The 22,574-nt window shown below is 36.8% G+C and overlaps 1 protein-coding gene across 24 annotated transcripts in view; it reads right to left on the bottom strand.

The window, feature by feature from the left end:
* Positions 1–2,313: 2,313 nt before the first annotated feature.
* The window catches only part of PTPRD (protein tyrosine phosphatase receptor type D), a 2,527,413-nt gene continuing 2,507,152 nt past the window's right edge, over positions 2,314–22,574 (bottom strand). For all 24 annotated transcript variants that reach the window (XM_070794551.1, XM_070794552.1, XM_070794555.1 and 21 more), the window contains 7 exons: positions 16,895–17,180; positions 16,285–16,463; positions 15,561–15,687; positions 14,230–14,355; positions 10,873–11,027; positions 7,993–8,128; positions 2,314–6,085 (listed from right to left, as the gene is read on the bottom strand). In XM_070794551.1, coding sequence (XP_070650652.1) covers positions 6,017–6,085; positions 7,993–8,128; positions 10,873–11,027; positions 14,230–14,355; positions 15,561–15,687; positions 16,285–16,463; positions 16,895–17,180 — 1,078 coding nt within the window. In that variant the 3' untranslated portion in view covers positions 2,314–6,016. The remainder of the gene's footprint in view (positions 6,086–7,992; positions 8,129–10,872; positions 11,028–14,229; positions 14,356–15,560; positions 15,688–16,284; positions 16,464–16,894; positions 17,181–22,574) is intronic.

Below are 22,574 nucleotides of genomic sequence, written 5' to 3'. Positions count from 1 at the left end.
TGGCAGTGTATTATATATATTATTTCCACATATATACTTTTTTCCTTAATCATTTCCTATTATTGGACATTTAGGGTTTTTCACTTTTATTTTGCTACTACAAATAATGATAAAATCTATAATTTCAGATTCATAGTGTTTCCTTACTGTATTTACTTTCTTAGAATTTGCAGAAACTCTTAAAAAATTATGATGTTAAATGTTTTAGATTTATAATTTGATGAATTATACTTTACTGAAATCCTTTTAACTTATGAAGTCTAACCGTAAATATGACTAAGAAAACAGATCTAACGAATGATTGTGCGTGTGTGCTCAGTCACTTCAGTCGTGTCCAACTCTGTGACCCCATGGACTGTAGCCTGCCAGGCTCTATGTCCTTGGGATTCTCCAGGGAAAAATTTTGGAGTGGGTTCTTCCATTATTAACTAACAATTGCTGCATGTGTATACATGTGTGAAATTAGCTATTTAATTGTTTCTGGCATTCCACACATCTGTTTAATGCATCACAATGATCAGAATATTAAGTATGACTCATCTTGAAATTTTTGTCTGTTTTTCTGGTTAGGGATTGTATGCTTATACAGTCAATCAATAGAGTGATTAAATCTATAAAATCAAGAAGCAGTTTAGGTGAGAACAAGAAAGAAAGAGGAAAAAAAGAGTCTAATTGTCTATTTAGTATCAACATTTACAAAATACTTTTTGGATAATGGTATTGTTTCATTCCCTCATCATTTCCATGGCAACAAGTAATTGTAACATTACCCAGAATACCTGTACTTTGCCTTACTTTAATTCATTAGGTTTATTTGCAGTTATGTGTTGGTCCCACCACATTGATTGCTATTTGCCAAGGTGACAGCTACCTTACATTTTTTTTTAAATTGTTGCTTTACAGTGTTGTGTTTCTGCTGCACAGCGAAGTGAATCAGTTATATGTATACATATATATTCCCCTCTTTTTTAGATTTCCTTCCCATTTAGGTCACCACAGAGAATTGAGTAGGGTTCCCTATGCTATATGGTAGGTTCTCGTTAGTTATCTATTTTAACAAAGTAGCATATATATGTCAATTCCAGTCTCTCAATTCATCCCACCCCTTTCCCTGTTCCCACGTGTTATCTGTAAGTTTGTTCTTTACATCTGTCTCTATTTCCGCTTTTCAGATCAGTTCATCTGTACTATTTTTCTTGATTCCACATATATGGAAGATTCTACATATAAACAATCTTATATTTGTTTTGCTATTTCTGACTTACTCTACTCTGTATGACAGTCTCTAGGTCTATTCATGATAGACCTTACATCCTTCTTGACTTGGAAACTCAATGAGCACATTATCTCTTCCTATCCTAAGTTGTGATCCTGAGATGTTCACTTTCCACAGGTCACATCAGTGAAGGCCAACAGGCATCCATTCTGTTCAAGGGTTTCCATTTGTACTGTTGGGAAGTAAACTCTTCCACTTGCCTGACTTTTCATGTTAAAATCCCAGATTCCAGGGACCACATAGATTGCTTAGAACTGACACTTGAAAGTAGAAACCAGATTGGGAGAAGGAGAGAGATGCCAACTGCTAAAGATAGCACCTGAGCCAATTGTTTATGAAGATTATATGTCCCTACTTTTGCAATGTTAAGTCCATTACGAATCTTTAAATACATAAGCCAAAAAATACTTTCCTTTTCTATTAAGCCAAGTCAGGGTTTTTTTCCCTCACAATAGAAAGTCCTAACTTCATGAATCTCTACTTTCTCTTATAACACTTGTCAGAGTGTAAATTTATCATTTAATGCCAGCCTCTCTCCCTAGACTGCAGTCTCATGTAGTATCTCATTTGTTGGGAGGCATTGCCTTCCCGATGCCTACAACAGGTCTGACCCATAACTGCATAAACAATCCAAGCCAAGTATTTTCTGAGCCATGTTCCCAAACATTTTTTTTTTATGTGCCTGAGAGATGCCAGTTGTTTCAAGATAATATGTATATACATGCATATATATAATGCATGCATATGTATATAGTAGTCATCTTCATCAGAATTAAAGATTGCCCATAATCAATTTGAGAGATACCAAGGTCTCTTTCTTTGCTTGTAAACTTGAGCAAACTGTTTCTTTAAGCATCAGTTTGTTTAACCAGTGAAAGGTGTTCACCTCACTGCAGGCACCTGTAGATAGCAGCCTCTTGGTAAGAAGAATTACTATTAGTATCAAGGAGCTAACTAGATAACCAAAGGAGAAGAGGGAACATATATAGTCATTTCAAAACCAAAGTGCTTGAGTGGACAGAAGCAAAAGCCAGGGCTGCATAACACTGACGTTTTTATTAGAATTCATTTGTAACAAATGGAACTTGTGTCAGCAAAGAACTGATTTTCATACAGACTTCTTTCGCCACCAATGTAACGAAGTAAGAAAATAAAAAGCACGCCTTTCATTCTGTAAAACATTTACGCGTACTACTAATTAGAGGTAATTGTATTTTTTTAACAAGCCATTTTACAAGTTATTTTTTTAAATTTTTCAGTCTATGCATCCAAAACGAGAGCAAAGAACACAACTGTTATTATCTTTGTAAAGACACTCCAAGCTTGGATGGCAAAGCCACATAACGGATGGATAGGATGGATCTGCAGCCTTCTGATCTCTGCTGGAGTATCAGGGCACCCATAAACCCAAAGGAAACTAAAACCCAAAACAGGAAAAAGAAAAGATTATTAAAAATAAAAAGAAGGGCCTAAAACAAAGCAAAACCAAAAAGAAAAAAAAAAAACATGAAAGAAAAAAACCTGTATATTAGCACAGAATTTTTCCTTTCCTGTTTCTATGTTGGGTTATTTACATACACACAAATGAATTTCTGAAGCAGTTTCTTACAGATGGGTTCAAGTACTAACATTATTGGGTGTAGAATCAATAGGGCAGTGCATAGTACAAAGGTATAGAAAGTGCAGAGTTCCCTAGAGGCCCTTCCCTCCCCTGGCTGTCCTTGCCGTTGTCTAACCATGCAAATCATTTTTAAAAAAGAGCTAAAATAAAGTTCTGTACAAATCACTTTTTATATATTTTGATTTTTTTACCATTGTAACTAATTACAAAATTATACATAACTACACATACATAGGTAAATAATAGCACCGTACTGGTTATGATGATGAAAATAACTGAAAACTTGAGTTTATGGTAATGGTAGATAAAGATGTTTACCTGGGAAAATAAAGTAGAATGGTTGTACAGAAAAGCACAGTGGAATGCACATCAATGACAGTAAGGGAGTTAGTTCTCGGAACAGCTCCTGAACAGCAAGATATCTGGAATAGTCTCCTCCTCGCTCGTCTGTGGTATGCATCCCATACATTTTCTTCCTGTGATTATTCTCCCCTTTCCCTTTGCCACATGAGCAGTTTCAGTTTCAGGGAGAGAAACTGCTCATCGGCCAATGGTCTGGTGTGCAATACGCCATCGGATTCTACATGTCCAACACGGCACATCTGCATGATGCAATGTCTCTCTGACCCCCTTAGTTTCACTGAATGAAAATTATAGCACTGAGTAATCTGGCACTTGGATCATTCTCCAAAAGATACAAACTAAAAGAAAACAACAGACCCACATAGTGCACATTCTTCTCTGGTTCTGATGTAGGTTAGAGAGTCTCATTCTGAGGTAGCCTTCTAGATACTTTTTTTTTTTTTAGTATTATATATTTTTTTAAATTTTTTATTTCTTTTTTCTTTTTTTTTCTCAGCTTTTTTTCCTCTTTTTTACAAAAGTGCTCAAATATGATGCTTGCAAGTGTTTGGTCTCTTGGATTTCATTCTGCCAGTGATGGGAAATGTAGAAAACAAAAATCCTTCCATGCAGAACATTAATGAAGCTAATATTAAATTGAAATTATACCAAAACTCTAAGAGTTCCTTGAATATTTTGAGTGTTCTTTAAAATCATGTAAGATATGGCAAACTCATGCCATCATTCATGGCTTCCTATAGAAACTGTGTCGAAAAATTTGGGGGGATATGTGTAAATATATATATATATATATATGTTTTTAATTCTTCTTTTAGAAAAATCTGAATGGAATAGTAAATATGTTCAAAGTTGACAATGGTGTTTGTTAATAAATTTGGTGCAGTTACTGAATGTTTCAGAGCAGATTTGGAAGGGATTACAAATAAAACAAGTAGCTTTTCCTGATGTTGATGGTTATGAAAGGAAGAAGGGCCCTGCTTATCCAAGTGCTTTGGGCTGGTACAATCACTAACATCCCCGACTTGGTTAAAACTAGGAATGCATATTATTCAAAGAGTTTTTGTACATGTGGTAAACAGATAATACTTTAATTGGAAGAGAAACACATATGAACAAGGAATGAAAGTATGAACCAAAAGCTAAAAAGAAATGCTATTAAAATAGGCATCAATTATAAGGCACTCTAAATGCAAAACTAAAACCAAAAGAAAACAAAGTACAGCACTTCCCAGGAATGCTGTATGCCACAAAAAAAAAAAGTTTCTGACTGAACAGAGTAACATGAGTTTGGCTTTGCCCCTGTTACATGTCATAAATGCAAATTTCATAGCACATACTATAGACAATATACGATTGAATACACTGTTTTTTAAACATCTTGATAGCTGATATATTACAACATTCTCCCCTCCTAAAGGGATATGCACTGACCTTTCCCACATGCACACCTCTTAGATATCTAATAATGTTTTATTGCACTAGAGTGTTAGAAATATTGAACTTTGTTGGAAGCCTGGCTAACAAAATAGTATTTGTCATTATGATTAGGTGGGTGAGTGAGGGGTTGGGGGAAATTGGGTAGGAAATTAAGGGGGTGAGGTTTGACAATCACTGATGTGCATTCCTCATTTCCCTTAAAAATTAAAATTGTGTGATATTAAGAAATATCAGTATGTCATAAAATTAATAACAAATTGAAAAAGATGTTACAATAGCTTTTCTACCTTAAAAAATTAAAAACTAAATCATGGAAGAACTGAATAATAGCTATATCTATCTTTTTGTGTGGACACACTGTATATATACATAGACACCCCTATAAAATATGGATATATATGTATATATGTTAGCAGCAACTTTATACTTTGCGCCTCCCTGTTGATTCCAAACAAAACAAAACAAAACAAAGTTCTCTTTGATTATTTGAATAGAATGGGTACTTTCTCAGCAACGAAAACCAAACAGAAGTGTAAAAATAATATCAGACGAGACCAATACTGTAGATTAAGAATATTGCACAAAAATGTGCAAATTTTCAAATTATTCGGTATTTCTACAGCAAGATATTACAGATAACAGTTCTACAGCTTAAAAAAACCTACAATTTGGAAATAAAAAATGAACAGTTATGTAACTTTTTTAAAATTTCACTTTATCGAATGATACATTTTGTTAAAAAAAAGTTTACACAGTTAAAAATGAAGCACAGGTCAGCAGTATCTTTACAATACTAAAAAACTAAATCAAAGACTTTCTTTTTAAACATTCCCCACCCCCTTACCCCCTACAATGTTATTATGAGTAGTATGGTGGGAAGGGGCGATGTCGAAACAAGTCCATTTTGTCATGAGAAGCCAGCAAAGATCTTGCCCTGAGCTTCTGCACTCAGGCCATTTCTCCTCACACCCGTCACACAATCCTGAACAAGATGGTGGTTCTTTGCTGTGATTTCTTCTTCCCTTTATTTTGAATCCTTGAGGTATCTGTAAATAAAATCCTTCAGATGCCTCCTCAGTCAGGATTCTCTTTATTATTTTTCAGGTTAGATTATTAAACAGTGAATTCTTGGTCCACCCGGAAGAGTTTGTTGTTTTGTGTTTTTTTTTTTTTTTTAATTTGTTTTGTGTGTGATAGTCCCACTAAGTGGTTGTTAGCTAGAAGTTAAGAAGGACTTCTCAAGTGCCCTGTATGGCTCAGAAGAGACTCCATGGATATTGAAGGGCCTGCGGTAAAGATCCAAAGTGGGTCAGGGGTTTCTACGTTGCATAGTGATCGAAGCTGCCCAGGTACTCTAGTGCGGCTCGATAGCAGAACTGATACTGATCCTGCAAGAGACAAAGCACGGGCGGGGGGAAGGAAAGGGGCCGTGAGTCCATCATGACAGAAAAACGGAGACCGATGCTGGAAGACAGCTACAGCTGGTGGAGGGCAAGACCACTACTTTCGTCAAACAATTCAATCCAATGACCGACTGCTTTCTTTTAAGCAAAGCACCATTAGCCACAAAGGTATTTATTAACTCTACCAATCAATTTGACTAAAATAAGTCTCCTAATCCCAAAGCAGGGACAGCTTGTGTGAGGATTATCTTCCAGACATATGTGAACTGTTCTCCAAGTAGTACCAGACAATACCACCAACTGAACATGTGAACTCCTTTATATGTCACAGCTATTGTTTATAATTATCTAATTATTTGTGATAAGTAATTATCAGTTTGCATATTTAAAAGAGGCTGATGCAGATATACATTGTCCAGAGGAAAATATGGGTTTATTTATTTTCTGGGCTATTGCCAAAAAAAAAACAAACATCTAAATTAAAAAAAAAAAAAAATCTTATCAGACAGTAGTCCTTATTGCCTGCAATCAGAATTACTCACTGTTGTTTCTGGTGTGCTTATGTAAGTGAGGGAGGCAGCCAGAAGGTATCTTTGGGATGAACATCAGGCATATAAAGCTGAATACACAGGGTGTTAAACTGTCAAGCTTTTCATCCCTTGAAAATGGCACCGTAACACTGGCTGCCCATGTCAAAAAATACCTGTGCCATTTGGCCTAATTCAGTGTGATTGCTACTTGTCTGTTCTGCAAAGACCTACACGAAACTCAAACAGCATGAAACATGCCCTTTTATAGACAGGGAAGAACACTGTCAAATTGGAGTAAGTGGGGGCATTATAAGATGGAAAAATTATAATTTACAGATGAGAAGGGATGAGAAAAAGTAGGATTTTCCCATAAAAGAAACTTATTTTCAGTAGCCAATGGGGCTGAAAGCAGATAGTTTCTATTTTGCTTAAATGTGCATTTTTCTACAATAAAAATGGTAATGCAAAATAAATGGAGTTTGCTTTCCTATCTTGTCACAGTAAGTTGCTTGGCTAAGTGTTAAGGCTTTTTAAAAGTCCAATTTCCCTCTGTCACCCCCAATACCTATTAAGTTTGTCAGGCTGACATAATGTTTTGGGTATTGCAAGCCAAATGCTTGCACTATTTTCAAATCAAAGTCTGGAATATACTGTGGGTGATGAATGTAGGAATACATATAAATTGTATGATTTGGTGGCCTTTTGAGAAACAGAAACACTATCTATCCTTAAATTATCCTTAAAACGAAGTCAATAGGCCAGATTGACTAAATCATGAACTCCTATTATTCTGAGAAATATGAGAATTTTCATATCAATTATTGGAGTAGAAAATGGCAGGCTAATTTCATTAGGGCATATCCAGGATGCAAATATTTAAAAATACCATTATTAAGAAATGAAATATGGAGCAGTTGATACCACCTAGGCAAACAGAAGAGGAATGGAGAAGTAAAATGGGCCAAGGGTCTGTTAGCTACCAGGTATATTATCTACCCTTGTGCTTTTTACATATATTAATTATGTGCAATGTATATCACCTTAATACGTATATAATTAATTATATGAAATTGCCATTTTTATAGGCCCCGAATGACCAAATACTGACAATTTGACATGTTTCAACCTGATATATTATCTTAGATAACTTCCAAATCAGCTCTAAGATGTTGACACTGCCACTCCCATTTACAAAGAGGGGGAATAAGGTTCAAAAATATTAAACAATTGGATGTTTTTCCCACAGTATTTCCCTGTATTTTGTCTCTGGTGTTGAAAGTCTCTGGACTCTAGGAGATCTTGGCAAATCAAGTCTGTTATTTGGCTCTTGAGATGTGACATACTCCTGGAGATTTTTCTCACCTCTGTCTGCACCATGGCTGGTCGTTGTGTTCTTAACATTTTGACAGTCTGGAAGATATCTACTACTCCTTCATATCTCATTCTTTCCAAAACAATGCTTAGTGTTATGAAGACTCCAGTTCTTCCAACGCCCGCACTGTCATAGTAACAAAGGCAATATTACTAGATGAGACACGCACAGTCATGGCTATATTTTCCTGGAGGTGGACATATGTCCACCAGCTTCCATATTACATCAGGTTCTTCTACAGCAATGTTTCAGAAAATGTGCTGTTGGGTTCACAAAATGATTAACTCTTAGGACAGTGTGCCATGATAACAGTGACAATGAATATAGAGTAACTGATTTTTTCAAACAGGGAGTATATATCATTGTGGAAAGACCCAGGAAACAAAAATATAAAGTAAACTGATTAAAGGAAGAGTGAATAAGATATATATTTACACTCTTCATCAGATCCTGAAATTTGGGCCTTGCCTGCTTAATATTTTTAAGCTATGAAATAATTCAGATAAGGTGAGACAAAAAGAGATTCTATAGCAGGATTTTCTGACACAGGATCTTCACAAGACTTCATTTAGTCTTCATAATGGTCTATGAATATTTTTATGTATGGATTATGTAAATGTATATATATATATTCTGTTTCTGAAACTTATAACTTTAGCATATTATCAAATGGGTCTCTAAACTTAAAAATAAAAAAAAAAAATGTTTGTTAAGAGCCACTGAGCTATATACATACACCTATCTACTAATTTTAGATGTTCAGTAGCTAAATAGCAGGATTCTTTCCACCATGTTAGCAAGGTTTTGGGTTTCTGTTTTATTTATTGTTTTAAGATAATTCCAGAATTGTAAATGTAGCAAGAGAAGAAAATGAATTCATAGCTTTTGTGCTCTTAAGAAGTAGGAAAGCATCTGCAGGTTTAGGTAATGAGGAGAAGAGTGAATAATCTGAAAAATCCCTGCATTTTTGGATCGTAATTAAACAGCATGTGTAATGCTTGGGTACAGGCTGTAGAAACTGGATGGATTCATTTACTTGGGGATGTAATTGATATATAAATAATGTGTCCTTTTATAAACTGTGTTTTTTCTAAAGAGTCCTAACAGAAATGTAAATCCACGGGCAGGTTTTACACAGTGGCTAAGGATATCCAGGGGCAGACAAGGCTCTCTGTCAAAACGGAGTAGATGACCTTCAGGGTCGCGTTCAACCTTGAAAGTCTCTCTTAATCCCAAGAGACTGTGATTTATGATCTTTTCATTGAATGATTCAAGTACTCCAGAATCTATTTTACCTTGATTTCATTGCTCAAATGTTACAAAAATACAGGGCTTCTGACTTTCCACTAGGTGCTTTCAAGAAAATAACAGACACTAGCCTTATAACTTCTGAATTTATTGACTTTGTCATGTTATTAATAAGCTATAAATAAAATAAGTGGTATTTTACAAATACTCTCAGATAAAAGGAAATATCTAGAGGTCTTTAACATATGTGAATAACTCATCATGGTATTTTACTAAAGGAGTCTTAGTATATACTCTTTATCCAAATAATTTTGTGACAAAAGCAGTGAAAAGTAACATGCATATGCACACTTATTTATACTTATGGGAATGCGTGAAGGTAAAGAAAAATGTGTTAAATATAGTCTTTTCTTTATAGTTTATATTAGAAAATTTGAATTAGGATTTTGGTAAATTATGTGCAAACTTAAGGGGAGGATCCAGGTAATTCAAGTTCAGTGTATACCATCCACTTTGTCTGAATCTTGAGTCCATGCATCATTTCCTACATGCTGTTTGGTTGTCTAGAGCACAGGAGTCTGGGTAAACTCAACGCATAGCAAATACGTATAAATGAGGTCTGCTTCTCACGTAATATGCCATGTCTGGGAAACAGTGTGCCAGAAAGGGTCACAGAGATCAGTTAGAAAACTGAGGTGTACAGAAGTTTCCCTTTTGTCACAGAGCTATTACATGATGACAGAAGCGGGGCTAAAGCTCAGGTATTCTGAAGCCCATGTGTTCCCCCATTTTGACACACTATCACCCTCATCACTAAGAAATGTAGTTTGGGATTTGGGGCAGGGGGAAAGCAAAGAAATTTTTTAATAAAGTCTTTCAAGAGTTTGACTCTAAAGAATTACAAACTAAGACTTAAAAAAAAAAATGAGTTAATTCCTTTGCTAGAAGGTTTTTGCATAGTAACGTCCAAAAGCACTACATTAATTGCAAGTGTCCTTTCTGAACCATTTACTCGCTATTTCTATTAACTTCAATGATTTGAATTATAAAATGCTGTGGAAACTAGTGAAAATAATTAACTTTAAGGTGCTTCATTTTCTGATATAGCAACAGTTTTCAAGCACATTGCAATGTTAACTGAGGTACCATTCTAATCACTTATTGACTGACAAGAAATTAGCATTGTCATTAAGGCTTAATAACTATTTATGGTTTTCTCAAGAAGACAAACACAGGAGAAAGATACAGAAAGATAGTTATCAGGGTAATGCTATGAAAGCAAAAAAGCTAAGGAATGATAAACTGAACAAATTATCACTCAGGGATATACCAATAATTCCTGATACGGTAAGACAGACAAGGATAAACATAATTTGGTTCTTTGCTACAGGAGGTAAAATTTGAAGATAGAAATCTTCCTTGATTATTTTCACTTTGTGGAAAGAAAGAGAAATGAGTCCTTGCTTTAGGGTCTACAATGCATTTCTGAGAACAATAAAATCTGGATTATGCAGACTCTCAGAAAACCGGTACCAATAATGAACAGACAACAGTGCATATTTTCAAAGTTATCACTGCATTAAGCACAAATGGAAACTCATCATTCTTGATTCTTAACTCACCTGCAATGGACTGAAATGGGTCCATCTTGGCCAAACTGCTCTTTTGTTTTATGGACTTGGCCAATGAAGTCAATAAATCCTTCTCCAGACTTTGGCACTCCCTGCTCTGGCCAGTCAGTGAACTGGAACTGCCTCACGGTTCGGGACTGCCCGTCCTTCAGAAAGAAAGCCACACACCCAACCACAGAGGAGGACGCCAGGAAGATTCAGCCAGTGTGCAGACCATAACAGCAGGCATGATTTTTTCCAAAAAAAGAAAGAAAAAGTTAGAAACATGTTTAACTAGAAAATCAGTCACATTCATATCTTACCTGCTATTAACACTGTCTACATTTCACATCTATTTAAATTGCAAATTGATTTACTCTCACAATGCCCAGTTAAAAACCAGAATTCTCAAAAAGAACCACCTCATTCTCATATTAGGAAATGCTTCTGAGCCCCAGAGATTGTCTTCAAAACCAAAGTGGAACACAGACATTCCATTTCAAAATTTTCAGAATCCAATAACCTCTTAATGCTTACAGGAACATCCAGGCATGTCGTCCAGACCAGAGATTTTGCTATTGTCCTGACACCGTCACATCTGCTGTGCTTGCTTATTTGCAGCATTGTCAGATGACAAATAGTGACACTGAAAGGATCTGACACAAATTGGGTAGCGGCTGTTAACCTGGATGCCCCACGTCTCAGAGGTATACTATTTCTAGCCAAGGCAGTATACACAGCGTGTACCAGGTGACTGTGCCGTTGAGCAGGAAGTGAGGCGTCCCTCAAGGAGATAGGAGAGATTATTAATGAATAAATGCTGTGTTCTGAAAAAGGACTCTTTCTGGCTGACCACAGAAGCTGAGGTGTCCATGCGTGGCTTTAACACAGACAAACCAAAAGCCAGATGCAGAAGCAATCTTTCTTTCAAGTGATTAGGCAGAACTACTCTGAAGTATAAATGGCTTCAAAAGAAAACACTCAGAGACTTTGGATTCATTCTGGAATTTTATAGTGTTTGGAAGGACAACAAAAGCAGAAGGGACTCTCTGTTTATTGAAGCAGGAATAACAACTATCACCATCAACTTTCTTCCCTGAATTACAGACAGAGATAATCCAAATTCCAACTTGAGATGGGTGGATCCCATTTGAGGAGGCCCTGTTCCTAGTTAAGGCTTCAATGTGGTTCTTCTTTCCACTTCTTTAATTAAACTCTCTCCTCAATAAAGTCATTTTTGATACAGATGTTCATGTTCCCAAGATTCTGAGGAAGTAGCATGTATGCTAAGTCATTTTTAGTTGTGTCTGACTTTTTGCAACCTCATGGACCATACCCCGCCAGGCTCCTCTGTCCATGAAATTTCCCAGGCAAGAATGCAGGAGTGGGTTGCCATTCCCTCCTCCAGGGGATCTTCCTGACCAAGGGACTGAACCTATTTCTCTTATGTTTCCTGCATTGGCAGGTGGGTTCTTTACCACTAGCGCCACCTGAGAAGCCCTCTGAGTAAGTAAACAGAGACCCAATCTTTCTCATTGAGTTGTATGGAGAAGACAGCATGGCCCAACTTGAGCTGGACACATCACCAAGTCTGGTGGTTTCCATAGGAACAGGGCATATTCCTGACTGGCATCATTTGGGAATTGAGATAAAACAGGTAGATCACATCAACTTTGTGAGGATACTGAGGAATATAAAAATAACTGCTTGGCCCCATAACTAACTTATGGATTGTTACTACGGAACCATGATTTACTTCCCTTGGTTTCTGAAAAGGGTTTGAAAAGCACAGGAAGGGAAGCCAGTGGCTAGGTAATACAGATTTGTCTTCTCTGACTGTCTTGGTGATTTCATTTCTGACCACAGTTGCTTTTAACAGCAAGAAGTCATGTGTACAAACCTTTATGATTTGGAAGAGAGACCACCTGACTGCATTTAAAGGCTACTGTTTAACAACACTGTATTCTCAAGTGCCAACTTGCTTTTTAAACTGGAAAGTTGAGATTAGAAACACATTAGGAGCACAAATAGCACATGCCACGGCAGCTAAAAAAATTATACAGTCACAGGGAGCCTTCAAAACAAAACATGTGAACAAGTTCCTCCAAGGTTTCTTTTACTTATCATGGTCAGATTTAATCTGGGCAATCGAGTAATAAAGAAGTTGTCTCTGCTGTTTGTGGTGCCTGGCTGCTGCTATACTTTGTCATCAGAAATGGTTGGTGTGTTTGCTTGGAATGCACTCAAAATTTTCACTCAGATATCTAGCTTCAAATTCTGAAAGGGTGTTCTTTTTTTTTTTTTTTTTAAAACACAGGGTCATCAAGGCACGCTTGCTTGGGCAACTCAAAATGAGACCTAGGGGCTTAACTACTGTCTTGAGTATAGTCACCTTCAGAATAGTTAAGACTTCAGACTTTCTAGGATTAACAGGTCTGTCACCTGAGCCAAGCAGCCTGCTAACCAATTTCTCCTTCACTTTAGGTCAACAGCCAGGGCCAGGCTTTGGGGATTAGTGGACAATCTCTAAACATGAGTCTTGGTTGAGAAAGCTGCTTTCCAGAAAAAACAATGGATCAAGTAAATAGTTCTACCCTACAGTTTTAAACAACCCACCCACTGTGACAGTTCCAAAAACAAAGCAGGGCTTTGCACTGACCCAATCTCTCCTAAGATGTGTTTGTAATCATGGTTTAAAAGTGGCCAATGACAAGGATTTTAAAGTTTATGCATAGAACATCTTACATCAGGGCTGAACTTTGGACTCAGCAATCTAGATCAGAAATGCAGGATGAAAATTAGCCAAGAAGGGTCGTGGGTGCACAGCTCTCATGGACAGACACATTAGCACACGGAGGAATAAACCATGCCAGGAATCAAATTAGAATGTGCAAAGCTTGTCAGATTCTTCTAAAGAATGTCATTTGCTCTGCAGTTTTAAAATCATACCAAATTAACCTCCAAGCCCACATGACTTAAAGGGCTGAGCAAAACAACAACATATTTACAGCCTCAAGTAATGAAGAAGTCAAAAAAGCTCCAAAGAGAATGAGCTAAGAAGGTGAATGTAAGCGCAGCCAACCAATCGATAAATGCTTCCCGGCACACACACTCAGCAAGCACGTCCCCAAAGTTGGGCTGCCAGATGTTACCTTTGAATGTGAGCCAAGCCTGGGTTTGTAAGAAAACTTGCCAAACAGGCAAAGTTACTCTTATATTTGAGAAAAAAAAAAAAAAAAAAAAGTTCTTCAAGATGGGTGATTTCTTTTAGTTTGGGAGTATGGTCACTTGGCAAATGTTTTCTCCCAGAGATGTCTTTTAGACTATATTTCAGCTAACGTTTAAGAGCATAAGACTGTGCCAACTTACCCTGGCATCTGTGACCTTGAATTCTCTTAGGATATACTGTGGCATGTTGTACTCAGCCATGGGATCAACAACAAAGTACTGGTATCTTGCAGATCGTTCTGCTGGCCAGTACTGATGACATTTCTCCTAAGAAAAACGAAGATTAATGACGAGCTATGTAAAGTGTAAATATATTTTATTTTTTATTTTATATTTATTTAATATATATTTATGTTTATATATATATTTAATGTTTTTCTTTCACTAATACCATTTTAGAATTTAAGACCATTTCATTACGTGTGACTCATCTTCTCTTTGAAAGCATAGGTTTCCTCAGGATAGGGAAATTGTGGGTCACTATTTGCTCATGGCACCAAGCAGAGTACTTGGCATACAGTAGATGCCTAATACACATAAGTTGAGCTGGCTACTTCAATAGGGTAAGCATCTTCATAGTTAATTTAGACAAATAATTACATCAGTCCTCAGGCATAACGCTAGCCATGTCAATCATGTATTGACATTCACCACTGTGGTTTTGAATGAAGACAACCGTCAAGTGTGAACACAGAAAGAAACCTCTGAATTGAACTTATCCAATCTCCTTCGTCAGCTGAAGAACCTGGAGCACGTGCAGTTTTAGTGACTTCAGTAACCAAATCAGAAAAGTCAAGTTTCTTTCCCAGTTTGGTATTTTTTCACTCTCTCTCTGGGCTCTAAAATTTGGGTTTTAGATGCATTGCTACCATTGAATTTATACAAAGACAAGAAAAAAAAAAGCCTCTTAAGCAAATATGGCAAAGTGCTTGTATCTGCTGAATCTAAGTGGCTCTAATACTATTATGAATTAGGTGGCTCTAATACCATTTCATGGTATTTTTCAGAATAACCTTTTTTTTTTTTTTTTAAAGTAGAGCAGAGATTATCAGATTTATTCATAGAAAAACTATGTAACTTTCTGATAGTTTAATCAGAGTGGAAGATGAACAAGCAAAAATTTGCCTCAGAGATGACAGAAAGTCAAATTCCTTCATACAGAGTAATGATGGCACCTAAGCTGTAGCCTGTCCAGAGCAAAAGGAAGTAAGACTACATTGAGAATCAGAACAAGTCAGCAATAGTCTCTATGACAGTGCTACACTGGAAATAAAGTACCTGTTTTTTCTTCAAAACACAAAAATGAAAGAACTTGATGTGACTTTGCAAGTTAAAAACCAACACATGGTAATGAATGACCCACAACATATCTGGAATACTCAACATTTCAAAGAAACAACATTAGCACTGGAGTTTTTTCAGTGAAATCCTCATTTCTTTGTGGAGTGAATGTCTTATGTGAAGATACTCACTCTACCCATCTCACGCAGCTTGGTGAGCATCACAACAATGGTGGAATTGTGTTCCCAGAGCATCCGCCAGAAGTCTTCAGTGGTCTCTGCCAAGGGCCCCTGGGTAGCGATGTAAGCTTTCTGTTGTCTGAACCACAGATAGCATGTTAAAGTAATCAGAAAATATGCAAAGGCTTCACATTTGATATGTAAATATCAAATCCAGGTAATAAAAATGAAAATATTATTAATGCTATTGCAGTAAATTCCCATTAAGATTATGTAATCAAATAAGAACACTTAAGACATTTTAGGGATTTTGCAAAAGAAATTGCTTTGTTTATATTATGATGTATGTCTTTATCACTGTTATTTAAACTTTAGAGCAATGCTAATAGTTCAACTTCATGTCTCATATAAATCGCTTAAGAAACAGTTGTGCAGCTTCATTTTGTAGAAATGACTCATATAATCTATGACATTTATATAATTTGGTTCAAAACAGTTTCTATATTAACGCCTTCCATATCCAAATAGCTTCTGAAAGAAGAGTGCAGATTATAAATTCCATGATTGCTTCTTCTTAGTCCTATTCAAAATAACAAAAAATGAATATCAAGGGACTGAATGCTGACCTATGCAGAAAGAAAACATTTTAAATTGAGATGAAATGCATTTTAGCTATGAAACTAGGGCACATGTAAATACCAAGAGCTTGGGCTGTCAGGGGAGCAAGAGTATATACCTGTATCCATCAATAAAACTGGCATTGATGTAATCAGATCCTTCTACACCTCGGATAGGCTGCAGGCACACCCTTGTGGATTCATATGGCATAATATTAACAAGGCGATTTTTGAATTTATTACATGGAAGATTGGCACTGATGAATCTTGAGGTGTGAGCTTTAGAACTGGCTAGACGCTGTTGAACAGAAAAACAAAAAAACAACAAAAAAAGAAAAATCCAACAAAGATAATTTTAGCCTGTGGTGTAACTGCAGTGAACCCAAGATTTTCTCTTTAGATACAAAGATTCTGTTTACTTTTAACCCAGTCACTCTTCCAACTGCACTGCTTTTCACTTCTACCTAATGACTCCATATAGACTAAGGAAGTTCTAAATATTTATGTTCTAAGAATATGTTCTCTCAATTTAAATTAGGGTACAAAAGAGCTCAAGGTATTATGAGGAAGCAAAAAATAGAAAAGGGAAAGATGAAGAAAGTGCTTTATAGTCAGACACCTGAGGGAGAAGGTCAAATGAATCTTGTGACTTCACCCATTTGAAAGGTTAAGAAAGACAATTCCAGAATGACTTGCTTCTGAATTACCACATCACATCCAATATCATACCTTAAATTCGAGCTCCATTCCTGTGACATTCTCTCCTGTTTCTATTTGTGTCAGCTTCTGAATGTAGGCATACAAGTTTCTAGCTGGCACTTCGGTATTTCCACAAGTCACTGCCTCCAACAGTGCATCATGGATAAAGATGTATTGGTCTTCTGTTTGAACCATGTAATTCCTCTGGGCTCTCATTAAAGTTACATGGCCATAAATATCTACAGTTTTTTCATGCTTTATTCTTTCTAACATGGCATCTATTACAATGAAACACCCAGTCCGGCCAACTCCCGCGCTACAAGGAAAACAAAAAGAAAAAAAAAAAGAGAGAGAGAAAAGTACAAATGAATCTATTGAGAAACCAACACATCATAAAATTATTTTGATTATTTTTATTTAACTAGATTTTAAACCCAGTAGTTCTACTCAAATAGCTACTGTGATGGTTTTGGAGCATTCTAAACCAAAGGGCAGGGAACAAATGAACAAATAAAATTTGACTGATTTCAAAATATAAAAATATTAAATCTGTAATCACTATGCTCCTTGATCATGTAACACAAAGTAGTAGTATTTTGAAATCTTTATGAAAAAGTTACATTTACGCTTTTTACATTAAAGGTATTAAAAAAAAAACTGGTCAAGATCGAACTAGACTTTATCTTTTACAAACCATTTCAGTCTATTTTAGTTCAATTTATAAAAAAAGGAAAAAAAAAACTAGTAAGTCATTCAACTTGAAACATTCATAATCTAAAACTCAGCAAGGAAGTTTTAAAAACCTAGCGAGAAGTATATAATTAAAATATTAACATGTTGTTGCATACTCAAAATAGCTAGTGTATTCTCAATGGAAAGACATTCTTAACAAAAAAAATCACTCGAGAGTGTGGGTGTGTTTCTTGCTTTTCCTCCTTTTTCTTCCAGAGTTGAATGTATTTTGGAATTTCAGGTTAAATTCAAGTATTCTTGTGTGGGAAAAGAAAAGCTTCAATCTTTGTTACTGGAGAAGCTCTGAGGCATTTTTTTAAACTCTATTACTCATGGACTTATGGGTTGTTTTCCAGTTGGTGGAAACCGATTCAAAGAAGAGGAGGTGAAAGATCAAACAACGCACAGTGACAAGTTCTGCTGCTCCAAGGAGACAATCTAATTCACTGAACTAAATTACAGAGTCAGATGGTTGGAACGTTGGAGTTTCCTGGAGTGTGGGAAAGAATACTAACAAAATAACACATCTGTGTTCTGAAATCCAAGGTAAGCCTTTTCTTGTCTCTGTGTCAAGAATGGCTGAATCCAAAATGTTTTTCTTCCAATCATGGAAGAAACATGGCTAGGAAACATGTAATCAATGGAAATATAAGTATATATCAGCACCTTAGACACCAGGCAACAGACAACCTCCTTCATTCACTGTGTGCCACTGTTTCCCGTCTTTTGTATTTCTTTGTGCTCATTTGTCTATCTATGCATTGATATATCCATCTCTTCATTCAATGAGCAGTGAAGTACTCTGATAACTACCATATGAGATACAACATTAAAGGTGACTTGTATCCCACCTAGAGCTCATACTATCGATAGAGATAATAGTTTATATAACTATTTACAATACAAGAAAAAAAAAAGATGTGCGGGTTTGTGGGTAATGTGTCATTTGAACCTGGTCTTGAAGGACAGGAAGGATGAGGAACTGAGGAGGCTAGAATAACAGAAGAGACAGAATGGCTTTTGCAGTCATACTACTGACTCTGGGAGCTACATGTAAAATTTTCATAGACCTAGTGAAGCTCCAGTGTAGGCAACATACCAAACTTCATATAAATGAGCTTAATGAACAAAAGGGTATTTGATTCAACTGCCAAGTGGCTGCAAGTAGTAAGTGAGCATTTTGTAACATATAATACCTTTATTTAACTGCTGAGCAGTATAGATTGAACCCAGCCTCCTGGGTTTGTAGGAGTCCTGTGGTTTGTATATTAACAAACAGTTGGAAATAGGGTATAACCACTATTTAAAAAATGTTTACTTTTTTATGTCCTGTTAGACATAGAAACTGTCATTGTCTTAGTTAGAGAGCCTCTGGATACTGACTCTAAGACACGCCATTCAGAGTTTAAACCACAAAGGGACATGACATTGAGATGTAATGCAAAAGCCTTCTGGGACAGAGACTGATTCATGATAGCACATTTCTTAGCACAGAATGATCAGAAACCTGAGGCACTGAGATCCATGAAGTTCCATTTGATTTAGTGAGTTTTACCAAAGAAACCAGTAAGATGGTGTTTACCATCACACCCCACCATGTCCCTCCTCCATGCCCTACGCAGGATTACAACCACTCTCTGTCCAGGATCCCTTGGTGTCTTCAATACCACCCTGCAGTCAAAGTCACACTGTGTTATTAATTAGTCTGGTAGGGCCATTGTCCACAAATAATGAGCATATCTTGAGAGCAGGAACAACATTTTCTGTTATCTTTCTCTGCTCTGCACCAAGCATGCAGTAATGTGTGTGGAAAAGTGAATGAATTAGTGATTGGCATGAGAGGCCTTGTGTAATGAGCGGCCCACCCAGGTTTGGTAATAAGACCCCTCAGTCAGCGAAAGAAATCGTACATTTGACACAGGTTCAGAACTGTGCGAAGAATGCCTGAAGACTATTTCACAAAGTGTCTGGTAGGGAAGAGGGAGACCGGAAAAGGCTTTGAGTGGTTTTCCACATCTTGGTCTCCTGATGAGCCATGGCATTGCAATGAAAAGAACCTAGGTAAGACTTAGCCTGGAAAAGGGAGGCAGACCCCTTTGTTTGGTAGGTCCTAAAATTAAGTAAATCTTTTCCTTTTCCCTGTGTTGTCTTTCTAAACTGTTTTCATCCTAATTGTGCATTGCTTCTAACTAGATACAATATCATGCAGTTCTTCCTAATGGAAGCTATACTGTAAGCCATATAACTGTAATGATGTATCAAGTCAAATATAGATAACAACAGGAATATTTTCTCCAAGTGTGCATCAGAGGCCATTCCTAATTTCTGAATGATGCATGGTTCTGTATTCTGGCAGAAAGATACTACAGAATCCTACAAAACTAGTAGGGATGGGATAACTCCAGATCCTAACAATTTCAACCTCTTCATGGTGTAATAATGCATTTTTTCAAAAAAAACTGAAGAGGGAAAATAATAAAACATATGCCTGTGTCTAACTCATGAATTGTGGGAAGAAAACAAAACAGGAACAGAGGCTCTGACTTGTGCAAAAGCTATTTTTTCTCCTCTGAACAGAATATATTGTTAACAGCCCAATCTTGCTGTCTATATGGAAGAGAGGAAGAAAGTGCTCCTTGGAACTTAACATGTTACCTCTTTTCAAAGATGAAGATTTCTTGGAGGTTTTAAATGGTGGAGGTGTCTCTTAGCTTTAAGCAAGACCATGAAGTTCAAAATATTTTTTCCAGATACCAGTGATTGGGTGTCCTTGAGAAAGGCACTTAATCTCTCTTGGGTTTTCTGTTGTTCTAATGTTAATTAACTTGTTAATTATCTAGTAAGTTTTAAGACAGCTTTAAACATGTTTGCTTTGCAGACATAAAGGAAGATGCAGTTGCTTTGTAGACAGAAATTTCATTTAAAGATTCTACCTCTGAAACTGACAACAAGAAACAGGCAATGTTAATACCGGGAAATTTTTTATAGAATCACCACAGGATCATTTGCGATTAGGCTCTCAGAATCTTGCTTTAAACTACTCCCTCTAGCTGTTCTTCCTTTTCTCCCCATATTTCCAATAATAATACCTTATGTTTGAGGAAGTTTGTGCTTTCACATTTATTCTCAAGGTAAATGAGATGGCAGTGAAGGGCCTTCTCACCACAGTGCTGGGTATCCTGGAGGCATTTGACATTATCTGTCAGTTTCCTTTCCCCTTCAGCGATTCACAACATTTAGGAACTTCTTTGAAGTCATACAGCTAATGGTAAATGGCCAAATAGGGACTCAAATGCAGGTTCTGAGATGCTGAGTTTTAGCACCACATTTGAATAGGGCATCACCATTTCTGCCATCTGGGTTAAAAATGGATACTTTCTTGTGACCTACCCCTCTGCAATGCTCCTTTGCTATGCTATGCTAAGTCACTTCAGTCGTGTCCAACTCTGTGCGACCCCATAGCCGGCAGCCCACCAGGCTCCCCCATCCCTGGGATTCTCCAGGCAAGAACACTGGAGTGGGTTGCCATTTCCTTCTCCAATGCAGGAAAGTGAAAAGTGAAAGTGAAGTCACTCAGTCGTGTCTGACTCTTAGTGACCCCACGGACTGCAGCCTACCAGGCTCCTCCACCCATGGGATTTTCCAGGCAAAAGTACTGGAGTGGGGTGCCATTGCCTTCTCCAACAATGCTCCTTTAGTAGTGTTTAACTATCCTTATGAAGGTTTCTTAAAAAGTCTCTCTTCCTTGGTTTCTGTGACACTAATTGGGCGATTACAGGGAATATCAAATACTCCTCTTGGGATTGATGGGAGAAAGGGAGAAGATTTTATAATGATATCAAATACAAAACAGCCTGAAACATGTAGCATATGAAATTAGTCAAAAAGATCTGATTCGTGTGTATAATGGTTCCATTGTCTCTATGACAGGGTAGAATTTCGCTCAAGTTGGAAACCAAAATCAAAGATCAATCCTAAATGTCATCTTCAGAAAACTATAGGCAGCTCTCTGACTGTGCCTCAGTACAAAATGTTTTTTGTTTTTTTCTATTTGATTCCTGTGCTGGCTATTCTTCTGCTCTGGATTTTTCCATATGAACTCTTTTCTCTAATTTACATATTTTTGCCAGGCCCCAAAATGTACGTAATGTCCCCACAGTTCTGTCCTCCTTTCTCTCATTCTCCTTCATGGTTCAGCAACAATCTTCAAATAAATGATTCCTAAAGTAATTGTTCTTTCTTTGAGCATAAGGGATACCTATATTTCAAACCATTCTCAGGTTTCTCTAGAAATAAACATATCCCAAGAATAATTAACATCTCTGTTCAGATCTGCTCTTCCCACTGTCATACTCCTCCTTGTCACTCAGATCTAAAATGGAAGGATCATCTTGCATTGTTCTTGCCTTCTGCCCTGCCCAATAACAAATTATAGATTTCTACACATTCAATTTCTACAGTTTTGTTCAACTATCCGTTAGTGGTATGCTGGAGCTGGCAAAACTCAATTGTGCATATTTCAGAAATCCTGCTTAAGCAATTAAATTAAAAATGAAGGTAAACTCAAAATGCATTGCTTCTTAATTATCTTATGTTCATGCTCTTCAGGTGAAAATATTATATAATGGTGTGCCACTGAGTATCTCTCCCCAGCTTTTGGATTCAGTGATGTCACATTTATAGCCTGGAGTATTTACACCAAGGAAACTGACAAATACTATTGCCTACACCCAACCCACTCTCCACCATCCCGAGCTGGTGGTTACTTATTATCAGCACACAGAGTATCCTAATTCATCCATTTTTAACACTTCGGCGGGACAGACAGGAAATGCTCATTACTGTGTTCTTCCATCCACATTTGCTATACTACTCTTTCGTACTGTAGGCTATCATCCCACAGATATCTCCTGAGTGTCTATCATGCACTAAGATATCATGGAATTGGCGAACAAAACGAATGTGATTCTTCCCTCAT

This window comes from Bos indicus, chromosome 8 (assembly GCF_029378745.1).
Source record: "Bos indicus isolate NIAB-ARS_2022 breed Sahiwal x Tharparkar chromosome 8, NIAB-ARS_B.indTharparkar_mat_pri_1.0, whole genome shotgun sequence".
NCBI lineage: Eukaryota > Metazoa > Chordata > Mammalia > Artiodactyla > Bovidae > Bos > Bos indicus.
This window is presented reverse-complemented; position numbering and strand designations above follow the sequence as displayed.